General features: G+C 39.3%; 2 protein-coding genes across 3 annotated transcripts in view; one reads left to right on the top strand and one right to left on the bottom strand.

The window, feature by feature from the left end:
• The window catches only part of cln3 (CLN3 lysosomal/endosomal transmembrane protein, battenin), a 54,000-nt gene extending 41,547 nt beyond the window's left edge, over positions 1–12,453 (bottom strand). Inside the window, exons 1-2 of the mRNA XM_037978799.1 lie at positions 12,344–12,453; positions 10,354–10,426 (exon numbers count right to left, since the gene is read on the bottom strand). Of these exons, the coding sequence (XP_037834727.1) occupies positions 10,354–10,426; positions 12,344–12,404 (134 nt within the window). The 5' untranslated portion in view covers positions 12,405–12,453. The remainder of the gene's footprint in view (positions 1–10,353; positions 10,427–12,343) is intronic.
• A 2,680-nt stretch (positions 12,454–15,133) lies between these two features.
• The window catches only part of LOC108249448 (tryptase-2), a 13,993-nt gene continuing 11,913 nt past the window's right edge, over positions 15,134–17,213 (top strand). Inside the window, exons 1-2 of one of the 2 annotated variants that reach the window (XM_017438846.2) lie at positions 15,134–15,234; positions 15,806–15,983. In XM_017438846.2, coding sequence (XP_017294335.1) covers positions 15,183–15,234; positions 15,806–15,983 — 230 coding nt within the window. In that variant the 5' untranslated portion in view covers positions 15,134–15,182. Of the gene's footprint in view, positions 15,235–15,793; positions 15,984–17,213 lie in introns of both variants that reach the window. The other variant, XM_037978821.1, reaches the window with a different exon arrangement.

Raw genomic sequence — 17,213 nt, 5'->3', positions numbered from 1 at the left:
GATCACGTGAGTGTCCAGTCCAGAGACTTTGTTCCTGCTATTGGTCCGTTGACAATAAACATCTTAAAACTTTGTCAGTGTGTGCCTGATCTGAATCCTGCCAAGTCCTGCCTTGTCACTTCACAGTATTTCAGGAGGGCCCCATCCCACAAACAGGCACATTCCAGTGGTGTAACTCCCCTCAAATCCCACTGAGTGATGATAGCCATTCTAGGTAGAGCAGTAATCCTGCACCCTCCACAAATATAAGCATCCTTTACCTTTACAGGCTTAGCGGCCATGTCCTGCAGTTCTGCCTTATTAGTGAGCAGCCAAACTGGTTTCATACATCCAGGTCCTTCCCAGGGGACTTAAAGGCTCCTGGGACTTAAACAGATCACACAACTGTTTTTTAACTCTCTACACTCCAAAATTTTGCCTTCCAATGACAGGTATCCTTTTTTAGTATATTCCAATTTCTTCAAGGCCCTACCTGCCCAGAGCTCTGAGGTTGTTCTTCGAATGATAGCCACCCCAAACAGTGGCCAGTCTGACATGGGGTGGCAAGGTGCTTGGTTCGCTGGCCATTCCTCCAGTTTCTGAAGTGGTTCAGTCTAGAATTGGTTTCAGTTGCTCAATCCCTTGGATCCCTTTCTTCCTTAGCTTAACTGTGCTTCTGTTCAGTATTTGCCACTATGTCTGTGGTGTCGTATTTAGGTTTTACTGTTGTTGCAGTGGTGTAATTATGCACTTTTATCCACACCCTCTGTCTTACCTTAAATGGGGATTGAAGGTTGGGTAGCTCCCCGTTATCCTCAGAGCTCCTCCCAGAATCTTGCATGGTATATTGTTGCTGTCTATTGAGGGCTTTGAAATTGATGTCTGGCCTCCAACCCCCTCTGCTGACTCTGGTTTTTTAACGACTTGTATGGGGCTACTAGTGATAGGATTTAGCTCCTCACTGATGATTTCCAGTGCACAATTCTTCCACAATTTTCTTCATCTCTGAGACTGCACCTGGGTTCAATGGATACTGCCTTACTGGAGGGTAAACTCCCCCTTCTATCATATGCACAAACTTAGGTCCAAGATCTCCGCAGTCATTCTTAAATCTGGCCACGGACACGGATTTAATGATCTATCTTAATTTTTCTTTCTCAGCTGGGAAAAAGTCACTTTCCCCCAATTTTTGCTCAATTACCTCAGGGATGTTTACAGGTTTATACCATTCCTCTGTTGTGCTGTCTCCAGTGAGGGGTCCCATTCTCACCAACCTAGCTGATTCTGGTGAAAGCGATGTTTCTTCCTCATCTTCTGATATTTAATTTTGGAGTTTCTGTCCTACTTCCTGAGCATACTTATAGGCTTTTTTTTTCCAGTTGTATCAGCATCACATCATGCACAATCCCACATAGGCCGTTTTGAACTTACTGGTCAGGGGCTGGCAGGCTGCCAGAGTGGGAAAAGAGGGCATCATCGATATGTTAGCCCATTCCCCAAGTGTGGCTTTAACTTTCAACTCAACCGTGTCTTCCAATCAGTCAGTCCATACTGATGGGATGTATCTGCTCTGACCGGCCTCTGGTACAAAAGCTCAATGGCTATCGCTGGACTGCACAGGCCCCCACACGGATCCCTTGCGAGCCTCTCTGAGACTCTGTACATGTCAAAGACTTCCACTTCTTTTTCCTGCCCTTTCCTTTGTCACATCCACAGTTGCTTGTGGACCAAACCTTGCTGTGCCACCATAGAGTTCAGGCTAAAGCTGTCCTCATCTGCCTCCTCGAAACTCCCCAGTGCAACCTTATCCTCTTCTTCTGAAGCATTGCTGTCGCTAAACTCACTGTTCTCATTGAGAGGTACCATCCTGGCTGGGGTTTTCCACTTAGGTTTTTTCTCGTTGATTCTGTCACACACCACGTCATTCAAAGTGCAACTGTGCATACTCTCTCTTAAGGACAGCATTAAGTGAGGTTTGTAGGGTTCATCTTTTGTGGGCTTTTCACCCTTGCCCCCTTTTACTGAACCTGTTTGTCCATTCCAATCCTCACTTTCATGTCCTGGCGCGTCCTTTGGTAGTCCTCTTTCTGTCATGGGGAGCAACCAGTGATACCAGCAAACACATCCTATTTGGGGAGCACACTACAGAATCAACATGTCCAGATGAAGTTGTTTTTATAAAGATAATAAATTTATTACAGTCTGTTCACAAAAGACAGTTAAAATGAGTCTAAAAGAAGTCAGTAAAATCCACAAGCGTTAAAATCCGTCCAGGTTGTCTCTGGCGTCTTCCTCCAACAACTTGAACAGATCCCACGCAGCTCCCCCAGTCAGCGACAGGCTCAGCAGCAAGTACACACCATCAATGCAGAGGGCTGGTGACAGGTCGATTCAACCACATGGCCAGAATCATGCAGCCCTGGCACCACAGCACCACAAAACAAAAACAGGTACTTAACTAGGAGGAGGGGGGTTGCATGCTTCTCCCCCTCCAGTACTCCCACGTAGCGTCCTGTCACACGCCACTCTGCACGCTCCTCTCCTTCTCACTGGATCACCGCCACTGGCTTAACTGCACCGATGAGCTTCCCACTGCCTACCCGGTTCTGCTACGCACTGCACCAGGTCTCCATGCTTCTCTCTGTCCCACAGGCCTCCACACAAATCCAAAAGACAAACAAAGCAAAACAAGAACTACAAAACACCAAACAAAACCCCAAAGCACCAAAACTATGACACCAATATCCTATTTCTTTGGTCCTCATGCAGCTTGGGTGCCGTTACCTCAACCATCTCTTTCAGGGAGGTGTCTGATGGTGTCATTTTTGCAGTGTAGGTTATGGTAGTGACCGCCATCTTCTTGGCTATTTCCTAGGGTAGATTGTGTGACCTCAGTCCATCCATAAATATTACCCCCCTCCTAAATCCGTGGGTCAATGCCTTACTCACACCTTCCTCCAGTGCCCTCAACATTCACCTCTGATAACTTTCCAAGCCATCACCTTGTTTGTATCGGGCCGTGTATCACAGCATAATAAGGGAGCTCTGCTCCACTGGTCAAACACACTGTTTGAAGTCCGTCATTGCTCACTAGCTTTCTTATGTTGTGCACTTCGGTTTTGTATTCTGCCCCAGCTAATTTTTCAAAGTTTTTTCTGAAGGTAGAATTGTGAATCTTGCAGATTTGGCTTGTAAAAATCAATAATCCATCAGCTTCCACGTCCCATGGACTCTCAACATAATGGTACAACAGCGATTCATTTGGAAGTCTCAGCACCCGCGCTTTTTGAGGCACAGGTTTAAGGACTTTCAAGAATGCAACTTCTGGTACTTAACTGTGTTTCACTTTCTGCTTTTTTTCTCCACTGTTTCTGCCTTGATTTTACTGCTGTCCTGAGATCGACTTTCGGATTGAGAGGTCGAGTTTCTCATGGCCGAGCCTATCGGGCCACGTTCACTGGTTCACAGGTTGTGTCCACCTGTGAAAAGAGTCAAGAGTCATAGGGAATGTAAGTCTGCAAAACTTGCTTGAGTCTGACTCTGAGTCATCCTTTGTGACCAGCTCCATCTCAGCTTCACCTCCGTCAGCATCAGTGTCACAGCTTTCGATGGCAAATTCATACTGACTCTGCAGTTTACTGTCTAAATCGGGCAATGCTCTGTTTCTTTCCTTGAAATCTACCATTCTTTTTAATTCTTCTCTATAGTCCTCATATTGTGAAGCCGCTTTGGACTTAGGATCCACCAGGACACCACAAAGCCCAAAGGTTTTAGACACCATTTTGATTATGGGGTCATAATCCCTGGAAGGACTAATTAAAATGGAAAATTTTCGTTTGTTCCAATCCTCCAAAAGAGAAACCCACCACTGAAGCCACTTCTTAATCCCTTCTTTTTTCTTAACGTTGGCTGGATCTTGAACATATACCAGCCTTTGTACTTTAATTATTCTTGTTCAATAGAATATTTTTGTTTTTCTGTTTGGATTCCTCTAAAAACTTCTGCAAAACTTTGACTGATGTCTCCACATTATTCGATTGGAAGAGCTTCTGGATGTATCCCATGATGAAAAACCCTCCCTATGAAGAATCACTTGCACTGGGACATTAATTCCCACTCTGGTTCCTGATTCCTCTGATAGGATAGGTTTGGTCAATCTGATCGCGTCTCTCCTGACACGAAGTTAAAAGCCCTGTCCATGATTTCTTTTTTGCCGTCTCGAGTGTTTGTCTCCCAAAGCCTTCTGACCGTGCACACCAGTTCAGGGATGAAAAACAATTTGCTACAGACCCTCTGAAAGATAGTGATCAATTATCCTCAGAGAGCTTGTTACCCCACCCACTCCTTATGGTTACTGTAGGGTTTGTAGCTTTGCCTCAGTCAGCCACTACAATAGATGCTCGGCCAGGCTTCTGGTGCACATCAATTTATTGGTCCAAGTTACTTTGTGCCTATCTGTTTGGGCCTGGGTCTTACCCGAAATGGTATCACAGTTGGCTTCAAATAAACTGACTGAGGGGAAATGGTTAATCCAGACAAAATTACGATCTTCTTCCTTGAGATTCACCTTTTTTAACTGACGGAAAAATTGTTCCAGTAGACGAGAACAGATAGTGATCCAAAAGCCCTCAGGTTAAGAACCCTCCAATGTCCCGACTTTGTGACAAAATTGCTGTTAAGTAGGTCTGGTAATTTTCGAAATCCAGAAATAGGATTTCAGAGTGATATTTTAATAAATCATTGTGCTGAATCACCTTAGCAAAACCTCCTAATATTTACAGAACCAAGCTTCCTGTATCCATGACTTTGTGAAAATTTGGATAAATTAACTCAGGAGAACACAGAAAAACTGATAAAAATCCTCTACAGACTGTCGTCCTTCCATGCGTTTTGTATCCATGACTTTGTGAAAATTTGAATAAACTGACTCGGACTCAGGAAAAAACTGACAAAAATCCTCTGCAGAGTATTGTCTTTCCATGCTTTGCAGATTTATTAGTAATAATGCGTGCTGTTACAGCTTTGTGGCATAAATCAATTCCTGAAAAGGTTTAAAATCAACTTCGACAAAATACAACAATCAATCAAATCAACCCAATTCATTAATTTAGGTTAGGATGTAAAAAAGGAAAGTTTGTCTTATCATTCTCTGTTTACTGTTAGAGTTGATCACTCTTCAGAAAAAGTTGGTAAAACTGGCCCTGAAGTCCTCAAGAACACACCCTCTGTCCTGGCCCCTGAAGTCAGCTACTAAAATTTAAAATCTGGCCCCTGGTGCAGGACTTTAATAGTTTCATCACTTCTGGAAAAAACCCTAAACCTTTTACCATGTCAGTTCCGAGAAGTTCTAGGGATCCTAATCAGCTAGTTCTCAAATCACCCTCCTTTTCTCATAAATGTTGTTCTTGCCCTTCTGACCTTTGACCTATCACTTGTCTTATAGCTGTGGCCTCTTCACACAATACAAACACAAAATTGTTAATATGTCATGTAACGCAATTACTTACTGATTAGTTATATTTTAATCACACGCTGTTTTCTTAATCAATCTAACACATAGATCATTATACATAGCAAATTTTGAGCCCAAATTATGTTGTTTTCTATTTCATACAAATGCCTCCTCTGCCACACTGTCCTGTCTTCCTGTCTAGGTTCTCTGGACTGACCTCAACCATGCAGAGACTACAAAAAGAGGCAAACGACCTTGGCTTGATAATAAGTCTGAATGCTTATAGAGCATTCACACTATTGAGATCCTGTTTCTCTTTATTTTTTTTCACTATTCCACGTGCTTTTTGCCATCTAACTTGTTCTGTAATTTTTGTACTACATTAACACATATCAAAACATTCAACTCATTCATGACATGGGTGCTATGACTTTTGATATTTGTGCAAATTTGGCTTTTTAGCTTTTTCAGCCATTTTTTTCTCATTGGAAATGAATGGAGCTGTGTTCAACTCTTTAAAATTTCTACTATTACGATTTCAGCATTTTTCTGCTAATATTACTTCTGCAAATGCTAATTCATCTATAGTTTCAGGTAATTTAAATGTGCTAATGCTAATTCAGCTATATTTTTAGCTAATTCAATTCCGCTATTACCAGAATTGTGCATGCTCTAACTCAGCAACTGTATGAAAGTCGGACTTCACAGCTAGAACCCTCGTGGATCAGGGATCAGCCCTATGGAATTCAAGGTCAACGATCAAGGTCACATGTTAAAGGAGGCTCTAACTTTGAAACTGTGCACAGTAGGAAGTTCAAACTTCACTGCTGGACTCCTCATGGGTCAAAGATGAGCTCTATGTGTTTTAAGGTCACAATGTATTTTTAGGACCAATTTTAGCTATTTTTTCTGGTCCTTTCAGCTTCTTTATCTAATTTCTGCTCCTTTCGGCTTTTGTTCTGCTACCTTATGCCAATCTTCTCATCAAATCAGCTTCTACGTTTCACTTTTTGCTTCATTAAATTAAAAAAAATCTTTCCACTACTAATGGATAAAACTTCAGCTGTTCACATTCAACTTAGTTCAGCACCATCATTCAGCAATAAGAATTGACACTCCATTTTCGCAGGAAATGCAATTTCTCCAGTCTATTATCTATCGTTACTTTAACTTTTCCGTACATTTGGTGGCATCCAAATCATTTTACAATTTGTGCCATTTCAACCATTCATATCTCAAAACATTCAGTTTGTTCATGACTTTTGGTGTTTGGCCATGTGCAGAGGAGGGACAATGGGTATATTCGTAGAAGGATGGTAGAAATGTAGTTGTCAGGAAAAAGACAAACAGGAGACATATGAATGCAGTTAGAGTGAGGACAGAGAACACAGAAGACAGAGGTAGATGGAGGATGACTCGCTGTGGTGACTCCTGAAAAGGGAACAGTGAAAAGAAACAAGAAGATTATCAATCTAATGTCATGATTTTGGGTATATATTTCACCCAGATGCAGAAGAAGCTCTCAAAAGAAACCAGAATCAGTTTAAGAAGTTTATTGACAAGATTAATGCTAAATGTACAATAATGATAAATCTCCGGAGGTGGAATCCGAAAGCTGCTATGGTCAGCAAACAGACAGGCCTCTGGGAACAGACAGAGGAGAGGTGAGTGACAAACCAAGGTTGGAAGAAACTAATACAGGTGAATGCTTACTTTGAGTTAGGAGACTGGGAAAGGGATCTGTGGGGGTTGGTGAAGGGTAGGTGATAGTATCTGAGATAATCTAAGAATTGGAGCAGCAGCAAAGAAACGATGAGGACTGTTTGGCGAGGAACTCAGTGAAGGACGGATCAAGCTCAATGGAACAGTGAAAGGAGCGAGGAAAAGCCAGTCAACAATAGATGAGGTCCCGGATTTACTGCAGGTTTGTAGATGACAGAGTTAAAACCCGGAGATGGGAACCAGAACGGAATCCAGAATCACACTGAGGGAAACCTGAAGCAATGAATGGAGAACATAGGGTAAATCTCAGTAGAGGCAGTGATCACAAAATTCACTGAGCACTCGGAGGGCTAGGAGGCACCTCTTCTTAAGCTCCCCTTGATGAACATGTGATTTGCAGGTGTGTGAAAAACACACATGCTGCAGCCTGCCCTACCAGCCGAGCTTTTTGGCACCATCTAGTGATAAACTACAAAAACTGCTGACTGATAAGAACACAGATCCCAACATCTAATAAATACTGACATAGTGCTGTCTGAGACTTTAAATAATTTAAGACCTGGTCAGGTCAGGAGCAGATAATAATGTTAAATGTTTTAATATGAAAAAACTTTAGAAATTTGTCCCTTGATTGTAACTCAGCAGCACTTTGACTCAGATGCTGTTACAGTTGCAGACATGAACAGAAACGCTCCTCTCTGTGATGGGAGCTGTAAGTTGTCACCTGGTACGTCCCAAGAATCTGTCACTTTCGCCGTCTACAACAATCTCTGAGAACCACATTCTAGATGCTGCAGAGTAATGGTGAACATCATAAAATGTGAAAAACTATAATATGCTCTGGTTCTTGCTCTGGATAGAAGTCTCTAAATGACAAACTTAAACAGCATGTCTACAGCTAATCAGATATAAAGCACCCCAAGATTACTTTTCACTTCATCTGACAAATTCAAAAGCTGACACCACTTCTGTTATCTGACCACATGCAAGTTTCAGGAAAGCCATGTTTAAAAAATTTTAATCATAATCAACATCAGTTTTCTCTCTGCAACTGAAATAATTGTGCAATCTTAAATGATTAAAATTTATCAATATAAATTCTTGTCAGCCTTCAAAAGAAAGATGTTGCACAACTCAAAACCACGTAGACCTCTGATATCTGATATTAGGTGAAGAAGCGGGTTGGCTGGTTTATAAGGGCAAGGGGGATACCACCGAAGATATAGAATAGGACTTTTTCTATAACATTCTTTTCTGTGTTTATAGTCACACTTAGAATGCCCTGAGTGGATTTTATCTAACATATTATGTGGCTTCTAAATAATGGTTGGGGGTCTAAAGTAAAAGGGGTGAATACATATGCATGCACCACTTTTAGGTTTTATATTTTTAAGAAATGTATAACAGAGATCCCCCCTCATTTATTTTAGCTAATCTGGACTATTTTTTGTAGAATTACTACTTATAACCATTAAAAATTCAACAAAATTCCAGTTGTACAGGTTGAATACTTTTGCAACCCACTGTAGGTGTGTGTTTCTCTGTGCGTGCTGTTTGGTGGGAGAAAAGAGTTAGTGTGTGTGTGTCTGCGTTGTGTATGAATGTTCTCCTGTAAATACAGCTGTGTACCTGTCCATATGTTTTGATTTGCTTTTTTACAAAGTTAAAACTTAAATTACTCCTGTTTCAGGATAAAAAGATCTCCTGCCTTTTGTGAGGCATGCGAGAAACAACCTTCACCTGTTGGAGGGAGGTCATTTTCTCTCTAAGAGAGAAAAAAATAAAAAAGGCAAAAACATTGGGAACAAGATAATAAATATTAATGAACATACAGCCTAGCCTTTTCACAGAAAATGAAATGCAAATTGTAATCATGAATATTTTCATAAGGAGCCTAACTTTAAGTAACTAAGTTGAATTAGGCTACATAATTTTCTTGTAAGTTGCACAAATTACAACTTTTATTTTGTAAATAAATTATGGTACACTGCTACATGAAGGGCTAACTAATTACATGGTGGTGGTTGCACCATGATGTTGTAATGGTGCATTTCTCAAAGTGGATGGAACAAGAAAGGAGGAGTACCACCTCCAAATGTTTAACTCAAATCATCAGCTAGATGGTTGAAACTTGGACACAATTGGGTGTTCCAAAAAGACAATGATCCTAAACACACATCAGAACTGGTTTCTAATTAATAAAGCTGCATTAATCTTCAGGACTGGTTTTAACAAAGCCCAACCTCAACTGGATTGAAAATGTGTGGACTGTGTATAAAAGCTGGATATGTGCCAGAAAATCAATCAGTTCAAATACACTACCAATTCTGCCAAGAAGAGTGGCCAAATATCCAAACAGAACTATACCAGAAGCTTGTGGATGGCTACAACTTTCAAAGGGAGATTTGACCAAATATTAGTGGGTGTACTTGGATACATTTGAGCCTATATGGATAATTCTGACCCTGTATTGATTCGAGAAAATGCAAAATAAATTAATTTTAAAAATCACTGAAGTTGTATAATATTTTTATCCTGGACAAAGAACAGTTTGAACCAATCATTAAAACTCCAAATTACCATGACATCCATGTCTGATGAGAGCACGTAAACATCTGATCCAGACACAGGAAGGAGATCAAATCTGTTTGTCAGTACTAAGACCTTTATATTCAACAGGAGACCATGATGGATTTTTATTCTGAAAATGTTTTTATGCAAAACTTTATACTAATCACCAGATCTTTGGAATACACTGATAGGAAAGTTCATCAGCATTTGATTATGTGGAAGACTATTTTTTCAATTTACATTTGGTTTGTTTTACAGATGACGTTTAAGTGAGGCACAACAATTGACGTTCAGTACCAAAGGAGCCGCTGGCATCTGGTTTTAGGGCTAAATCTAAGTCTACAGATAGTGCATATATAGAAGAACAGATTAGGCATATTTGAGGTGTTAGGAGATCTGTTTTCTCAGGAGATGAGTCATTATCAGGGATCATCATATACAGGGTAACAAGTCACCTAATAGAGTCCATAGGTACCAGTTACAAACCCAATACAGCTATCAGACTGAATTATGAATTGGTACAGAGCAATGTTACCCAATAAGGTTCAGACTACATTGTGAATGAGTGAACATTTAGTAAAATAAAAAGATTGAGGAGTAGGTGAAAAAATAAATAAATTAAAGTTTACCTGTTAAAGAAGACACTGAGAGAGAGGAAGGACAGTTCTCCCAGTCCAGAGCTCAAACTGGCAAAAACCACTCCTGTAAAAACAGACAAAAGAGCTCATTCTCATTAGGTCACATGTTCACCATTATCATCTATGATAAAAATAACCAATAAATGCACATGCCAAGTCATCATAATTTGTAATAAATGAGTGAATTTGGCAGAGTCGTGTTTTGTTGGCAACATTTACCAGTAATTGCTTTACATGGCGTTGTTTACATTCTCGAGTTCACTTCAGACCATCGATGTGCAACAGATATTGAGTCAGTAAATTAATCCCTGGATGTAAACAAAGTAAGAGGGAGAACAGAGGAATCAGAGACACCAGGTTGAAAATGAAAAGTTAAAGTTCTTCAAAAGAAAGAAAGAAAGAAAGAAAGGGCCAGTGAAAGCTGTAAGAGTGAGAGACGACAGAAGTCATTTTCTAGGAGGAAATTGAGCGTTCAGCAAACAGTTTTGCTAAGATTAGATGTAAATGAGCTGTGTGAGGTATTCTGAATTACTGTTCACTGAATTTAGTTGTAAACAAAGGCAAGGAATAGTTGCTGTTTTCTAACTCAATTTTTACAAAAAACCCAATGAATTTGAGGTACATTAACCCTCAAACAATCATTTAAGAATTTGTATTAGAATCATAAAAATTAAAATCAAAAACACTAAAAATTAGCATATTCTGACTGCAATTATGGCTTTAAATAAAAAAGCCATAATTGCTCAATAAATGTAAAAGCAACAGAGTTGTAGCCATTTTGTGTTGGCTAAAGTCAATTAACCACGGCGGCCATCTTGAATCGAGGTGACTCCAAAAGCTAATTAGTTGTAGATACACCCAATTACAGTATGACTTTCTGACAGTTTCATTAACATCTGTCCAGTGGTTCATGAGAAATTTTACCAACAAACAGGGCTGATGCCAACAGTTAAGCTCCTGGCATGTGTTGTGAGTTAGTATTAGTTAGTTAGGTACCACCACACCAAATTGTAGCTAAATATCTTTAAAGCTGACTGAGTTTTAGACATTAGTGTTTGCTAAGATCATTTGGCTGTAGCGGCCATGTTGAATTGGTGTGACTATTAGATCAGCACAAGGGGTCTTTATCTGTCAGGCTTTGCTGGACTGAGCCATGATGTGTTGAGGACAAGTTTCTGCTGAATGACTTTTTTAACATTTGTTGGAGAAGCTGAAACTGAATCGTTAAAGTTAAAACCATCACAACAAAAGCTATAATTAGCAAAAGCTAAAAGCTAATATTCACACTACCTGCTAAAAGATAGGACCAGCAAAATAGTAGCTAAAAGCTAAAAACAGCAAAATAGTAGCTAAAAGCTAAAAACAGCAAAATAGTAGTTTAATCCTAAAATGAGAAAACTAGTAACTAAGAGTTAAGAATAGCAAAACAAAAGCTAAAAGCTAACATTACCAACACAGAACCTAAAACCTAAAAAAATCAGCAAATCAGTAGCTAAAAGTTAAAAATGAAGCTAATGTGCTAAAATTGATTTCAAAGAACAGTTTTTCAAGGATTTGAAGGGTTCTTCATTCATTTCAATGATAAAACGTGTAAATAAAGTTACAGTATTATATCATTTATTCATTAAAAGCATAAAAGGTACAAAAAGAATAGCTGTAATGTTGTGAACAAGCTGAACATTTTGAATAATTAATAATTAAAATAGCTGAAAGTACGCTGAAGTAATTACAGTCCAAAACATGTACGAAACAATCTGTAAACAAGATAAAGTTATTATCTGAGTCTGAAGTGGAACATGATTAGTCTTATCACATGTTCAGCTACATTTGAAACTAAAATAGTCCCATCTTCCTGTGAACCGAACGCAGCATCTCACCGCAAATAAAAAAGGAAATGAAACCCATCATCTGACTTATCTTTCAAAGTTTAACTAATGCTGGTAAAAGATAAGCAAAACCAACAGATAAGAGCTGGCTGTACCAATGATACTCATCCACACAGCAACGGAGAAGGACACCAGGAGGAAACTTGTTGCTGCCATGAAGAAACACAACAACACACGAAACCTAGAAGAAAAATAAGAAAAGGTTAAGAATTTTACAAGTTGCAAAATTCCTACTTCTTTTTTAATCAATAATCAGGTTGTTCTGCGAGTCTCTACCTAACACTTCTAAATACCTACAGAAAGACACAATTATCATTTTCTGCATACTATAACAAATTAAATGCCTAGTACTCCTTAAGGAATGCGTATCCCTAGCTGCCTTTTATGCCAGTTTTAAACTAAGATCAATGTAAAATGAGAAGAGATGAGTTCTAAGCATTTTCGTCAAACCTTGAAAATTACATTTTGGACAATCTCATATAATATTACAGGAATTTGTGAGACGTGTTTGAAATATGTGTTGTGAATGACGCTCAACTAGTATGGCATCAAATTTTAGCTCAAGATCTGCAAAATCAACAGGGTTATAGTCATTTTTGTCTTTGCTAATGTCAATTAGCTGAGGTGGCCATCTTAAATTTGCGTGACCCCAAAAGAAAATCAGAAGTACAACCCCAACTCCGAAAAAGTTGGGATGTTGCATAAAAAGAAGTAGAATGAATAAGAAACAGCTGGAGGAGCAGTTTGTGATGAATTAGATTATTTGGCAAGAAGTCAGTAAAAGAACTGGGTAGAAAAAGAGCATTTTAAAGAGGCGGAATCTCTGAGAAGTAAACATGCCTGTAAAAATAGTGAAACAATTTTAGAATAATGTTCCTCAATAGGAAATTGTGAAATCCGACAACCCTGTCATCTACAGGTCAAACTATCATCACAGGTTTTCAAGAATCAGGAGAAATCTCTGAGGTCAAAGGTCAAGGCTGAAAGTCAGTATTGGATGTCTGTGATCTTCAGGCTCACAGGGGCCACTGCCTTAAAAACAGATCTCATTCTGTTCTGGACGAGTCATGAAGTATGTGTTGAGGATAACTCTCAGCTACAACCACACCAAAATCTGACTGCATTATACTAATTTTTGTGTTGGCTAACATAAAGTAGCTGTGTGCAGCCATCTTGAATTGGGTTGACTTCAAAAGTTAATGAGTTGTAGCAGTACATGTAATTATCAATCTCTATGAGTGTCACTAAAATCATTTCTCATGGGCTATTTTGCTAACAGACAAAACAGACAAACAGGGTTGATGGCAATAGTTAATGCAGTTCCCCTAGATTGGCAGACTGGGGTGGTGGTCCCCTTATTCCAAAAGGGGGACTGGAGGGTGTGTTCCAACTACAGAGGGATCACACTCTTAAGCCTCCCTGGTAAGGTCTATTCGGGGGTTCTAGAGAGGAGGGTCCGTTGGATTGTCGAACCTTGGATTCAGGAAGAGCAGTGTGGTTTTCGTCCTGGTCGTGGAACACTGGACCAGCTCTACACCCTCAGCAGGGTCCTTGAGGGTGCATGGGAGTTCGCCCAACCAGTCTACATGTGTTTTGTGGACCTGGAAAAGGCGTTCGACTGTGTCCCTTGAGGAATCCTGTAGGGGGTACCGGGCCCTTTGATACAGGCTGTTAGGTCCCTATATAACCTGTGTCAGAGCTTGGTCCACATTGCCGGCAGTAAGCCGGACTCGTTTCCGGTGAGAGTTGGACTCCGACAAGGTTGCCCCTTGTCACCGATTCTGTTCATAACGTTTATGGACAGAATTTCTAGGCGCAGCCAAGGTGTTGAGGGGATCCGTTTTGGTGACCTTGGGCATAGACATATTAATGTCTATGTTTACACCATCATCCAAGTGTTGCTGAAATATTTACCCACCCCAACTGGCATTCTGTTTAGTGACCTTTCAAAATTAAATTTAAATATATATTACAGATATAGAGCTATATTCAGTGTGGTTGGAGCTGAGAGTCATCAACACGTATAGGTTAAACAATGTAACTATCACTCAGAATGTGCTCAATATTTATACCTCAGACAGAGTGATATTTAGTGATGGCCAGATGAAGCTTTGTAAAGCAATGAAGCTTTTCAGCCAGTTGTGTTTAAAAATGGTTCATTTCTCTAGACTTCAATTGCTCAGCAGCTTCTTCAGCTGATCAAAAGTCTGAGACAAGAAGTAGCAGAGCTGAAGATGTTGAGGTTGTCCTTGGGAGTGAAAAAAATGGATAGGATTAGGAATGAGGTCATCAGAGGTACAGCACAGGTTAAACGACTGGGAGATAAAGTTAGAGAGGCCACACTGAGATGGTTTGAACATGTGCAGAGGAGGGACAGTGGGTAGCTGATAGAAAAAAAATAAGGAAATGACTTTGCAGTCAATATTCTTGCAATTATACAATGTTTAAATTGTTTGAATTTGGTTTGTAAGGTATTGGAACAACACAACTATAGTTTTTAATCTAATAAATGTTTAGTTGGTAGGATTGTAGATGTGCAACAGTAAAAAAAAATGGACATGCATACATATAAATATATAATGTGTGTGTGTGTATAATTTTGTGTTTGACTCATTTATTCTGTTGTACCATAGCAGTGGCATCAGCTGTTTGTTTTATGTTGCTCTGGTTTGTTTAATTTACCCAATTATTCATTTCATTTTCAAATATTTTCAAAAGAAAACTTCACAAAGGGGTGGATAAAAGTCAAAAGTTAAGAGATGTAAAAATGGATGGATGGATGTTTCTAGTTGAGGAAGTTGCTTTGAGTGGCCACCCCTCATCCGGGGTTGGGTGATTACTCTGATAATCCTCTTCATATAAAGACACAGCTAGTTCTGCAGCCTGCAAAGTCACTGCAGAACTGCAACTGAACCACTGTACTCCATTACAGTCATGGCTGGCTGCAAACTGCTCACTGTGCTCGTTCTGCTCCACAACACTGGAGGTGAGAAAAACCAACAATGTTTGGTGTTGATTCATCAAACTCAGGATTGCATGTTTTGTTTATATAAAGTTTTTACATTGATTGATGATACTCTTAGCCACTGTAAAAAAAAATAATAATAATTTGTGTTTTATTGGAAAATCACTAAAAAAAAAATCGTCAGTCATTATGACTTTGGTGGGGGGAAGTCCTATCTGTTCAACTTGTTTTTGTTATTATCATCTGTTACTAACATTAATATTAAAGGCCTAACATTTTTTGCAGGTATCTAAATTCAAGTCGGCTGCCATGCACGCTAGAATCTTACACTAAGATCATCTTGTGTTGAGAAATGTAATACCACATCAACTTTTAACTCAACATCTGTCAAACTAACTGAGTTAATATCTGTCAGTCTGTCAATATCTGTAAAATTGAGCTAGCTGTAGCCATTTTTCTATTTTAATGTCAGTTCACTGTGGCAGTGGGAGATAATGAGTGTTTATAACAAATGAGCCAAGGCAATATTCCAGTTTTCACAAGCTGTTACCTGACAGTTTCCATTAGTTCATAACATCAGTGATGTTTGCAGGTTTCCTAGGAGCAGATTTGAGGAGCTCCATCATTGGTGGGAGTGACGCTGTGAAGGGCCGGTGGCCGTGGATGGTGCACCTGAACATCAGCACAGACGATGGCCAGGAGAAGTGGCGCTGCGGAGGCACCATCCTGAATAATTACTGGGTGCTCACTGCTGGACGCTGCTGGGATGAGTATGTTTCTGTTGGCTTTTAGAAAATATCAAATTAAACCTCCACAGAACTGAGACCCGTAAAACTAATGCTGTACTGCTATTTAAGTAGTGAATCCAGATGTTTGTAGTTAAATCCAAATGTTTACATACACTGACTAAAAAGAGACATACATTTTTATCCTTACTGCCTGACAGCAAACCAGACTAAACCTTTCCCATTTTAAGTCACTTAGAATTAACAAAATCATTTATATTTGTTAATCACCAAAATAATAATTTTTTATTACTTTCTTCAAAGTCACCAGTTGAAATACACTAACATTACTATGCCTTTAAACGGTTTTGGAATCACCAAATCTTGTGTGATCTGTTATTGAACAGAGTATGTGTTGAGGAAGACTGTCCCTTTCTACTACGCCAGGATTTAGCTCAATATCTGTAAAACTGACTGAGTTATAGATGTGTTTGTGCTGGCTCATGTCAATCCATCTTGAAGTGGATTGACACCAAAAGTTAATCATTAATAGATGTCTGTCTATCAAATCATTACTTTCTAAAAGTTTAATTAAAATTTGTCCAGTGGATTATACGATATTTTGTTTACAAATAGTGTTCACACCAACAGTTAATCCCAAAGTTTAAGGCAAAAATGCCACACAATCAATAATATAATGGGGGACGACTCTCAGCTAAAACTACACCAAATTTTAGCTCAGTAGCAGTACAGCTGATTGTACAACTGACTGAATCAGTCATTTTTGTGTTTTCAATGTTCAGTTGGCTGTGGCGTTCATCTTGAATCATGTTGTCCACAAAGGTTAATCCATTGTAGATATAAGATAATATGCTAACAGAACTGAGGTCAAGACACCCCCACCCCCCTGCTGCATAGCACCCAGGCCTTTATAAAGAGATGAAGGTCCAATTCAGGTGTTCTTAATTAGTTTGCCTGCTGCACTCCAACCAAGGGATCTGTTTCTGCAACAGCTCAAAACAATCTATTAACCAGCAGGGCCATCACAGTAGATACACAAAGTTGGAATCTTTTGCTCATACTCTAACCTCTTCAAACACCCTACTGACACTTTTTGTGAATATTGATCATTAATCAATCAATCAATCAATCAAATTTTATTTGTATAGCACATTTCAGCAGCAAGGCATTTCAAGGTGCTTTAGATAATTAAAAAACAAAATAAAAACAGCATGTGACAATGAATAAACAGTAAGAAAGAGACAAACATCAAAA

Source organism: Kryptolebias marmoratus, linkage group LG12 (assembly GCF_001649575.2).
Source record: "Kryptolebias marmoratus isolate JLee-2015 linkage group LG12, ASM164957v2, whole genome shotgun sequence".
In the NCBI taxonomy this organism is placed as follows: domain Eukaryota; kingdom Metazoa; phylum Chordata; class Actinopteri; order Cyprinodontiformes; family Rivulidae; genus Kryptolebias; species Kryptolebias marmoratus.
This window is presented reverse-complemented; position numbering and strand designations above follow the sequence as displayed.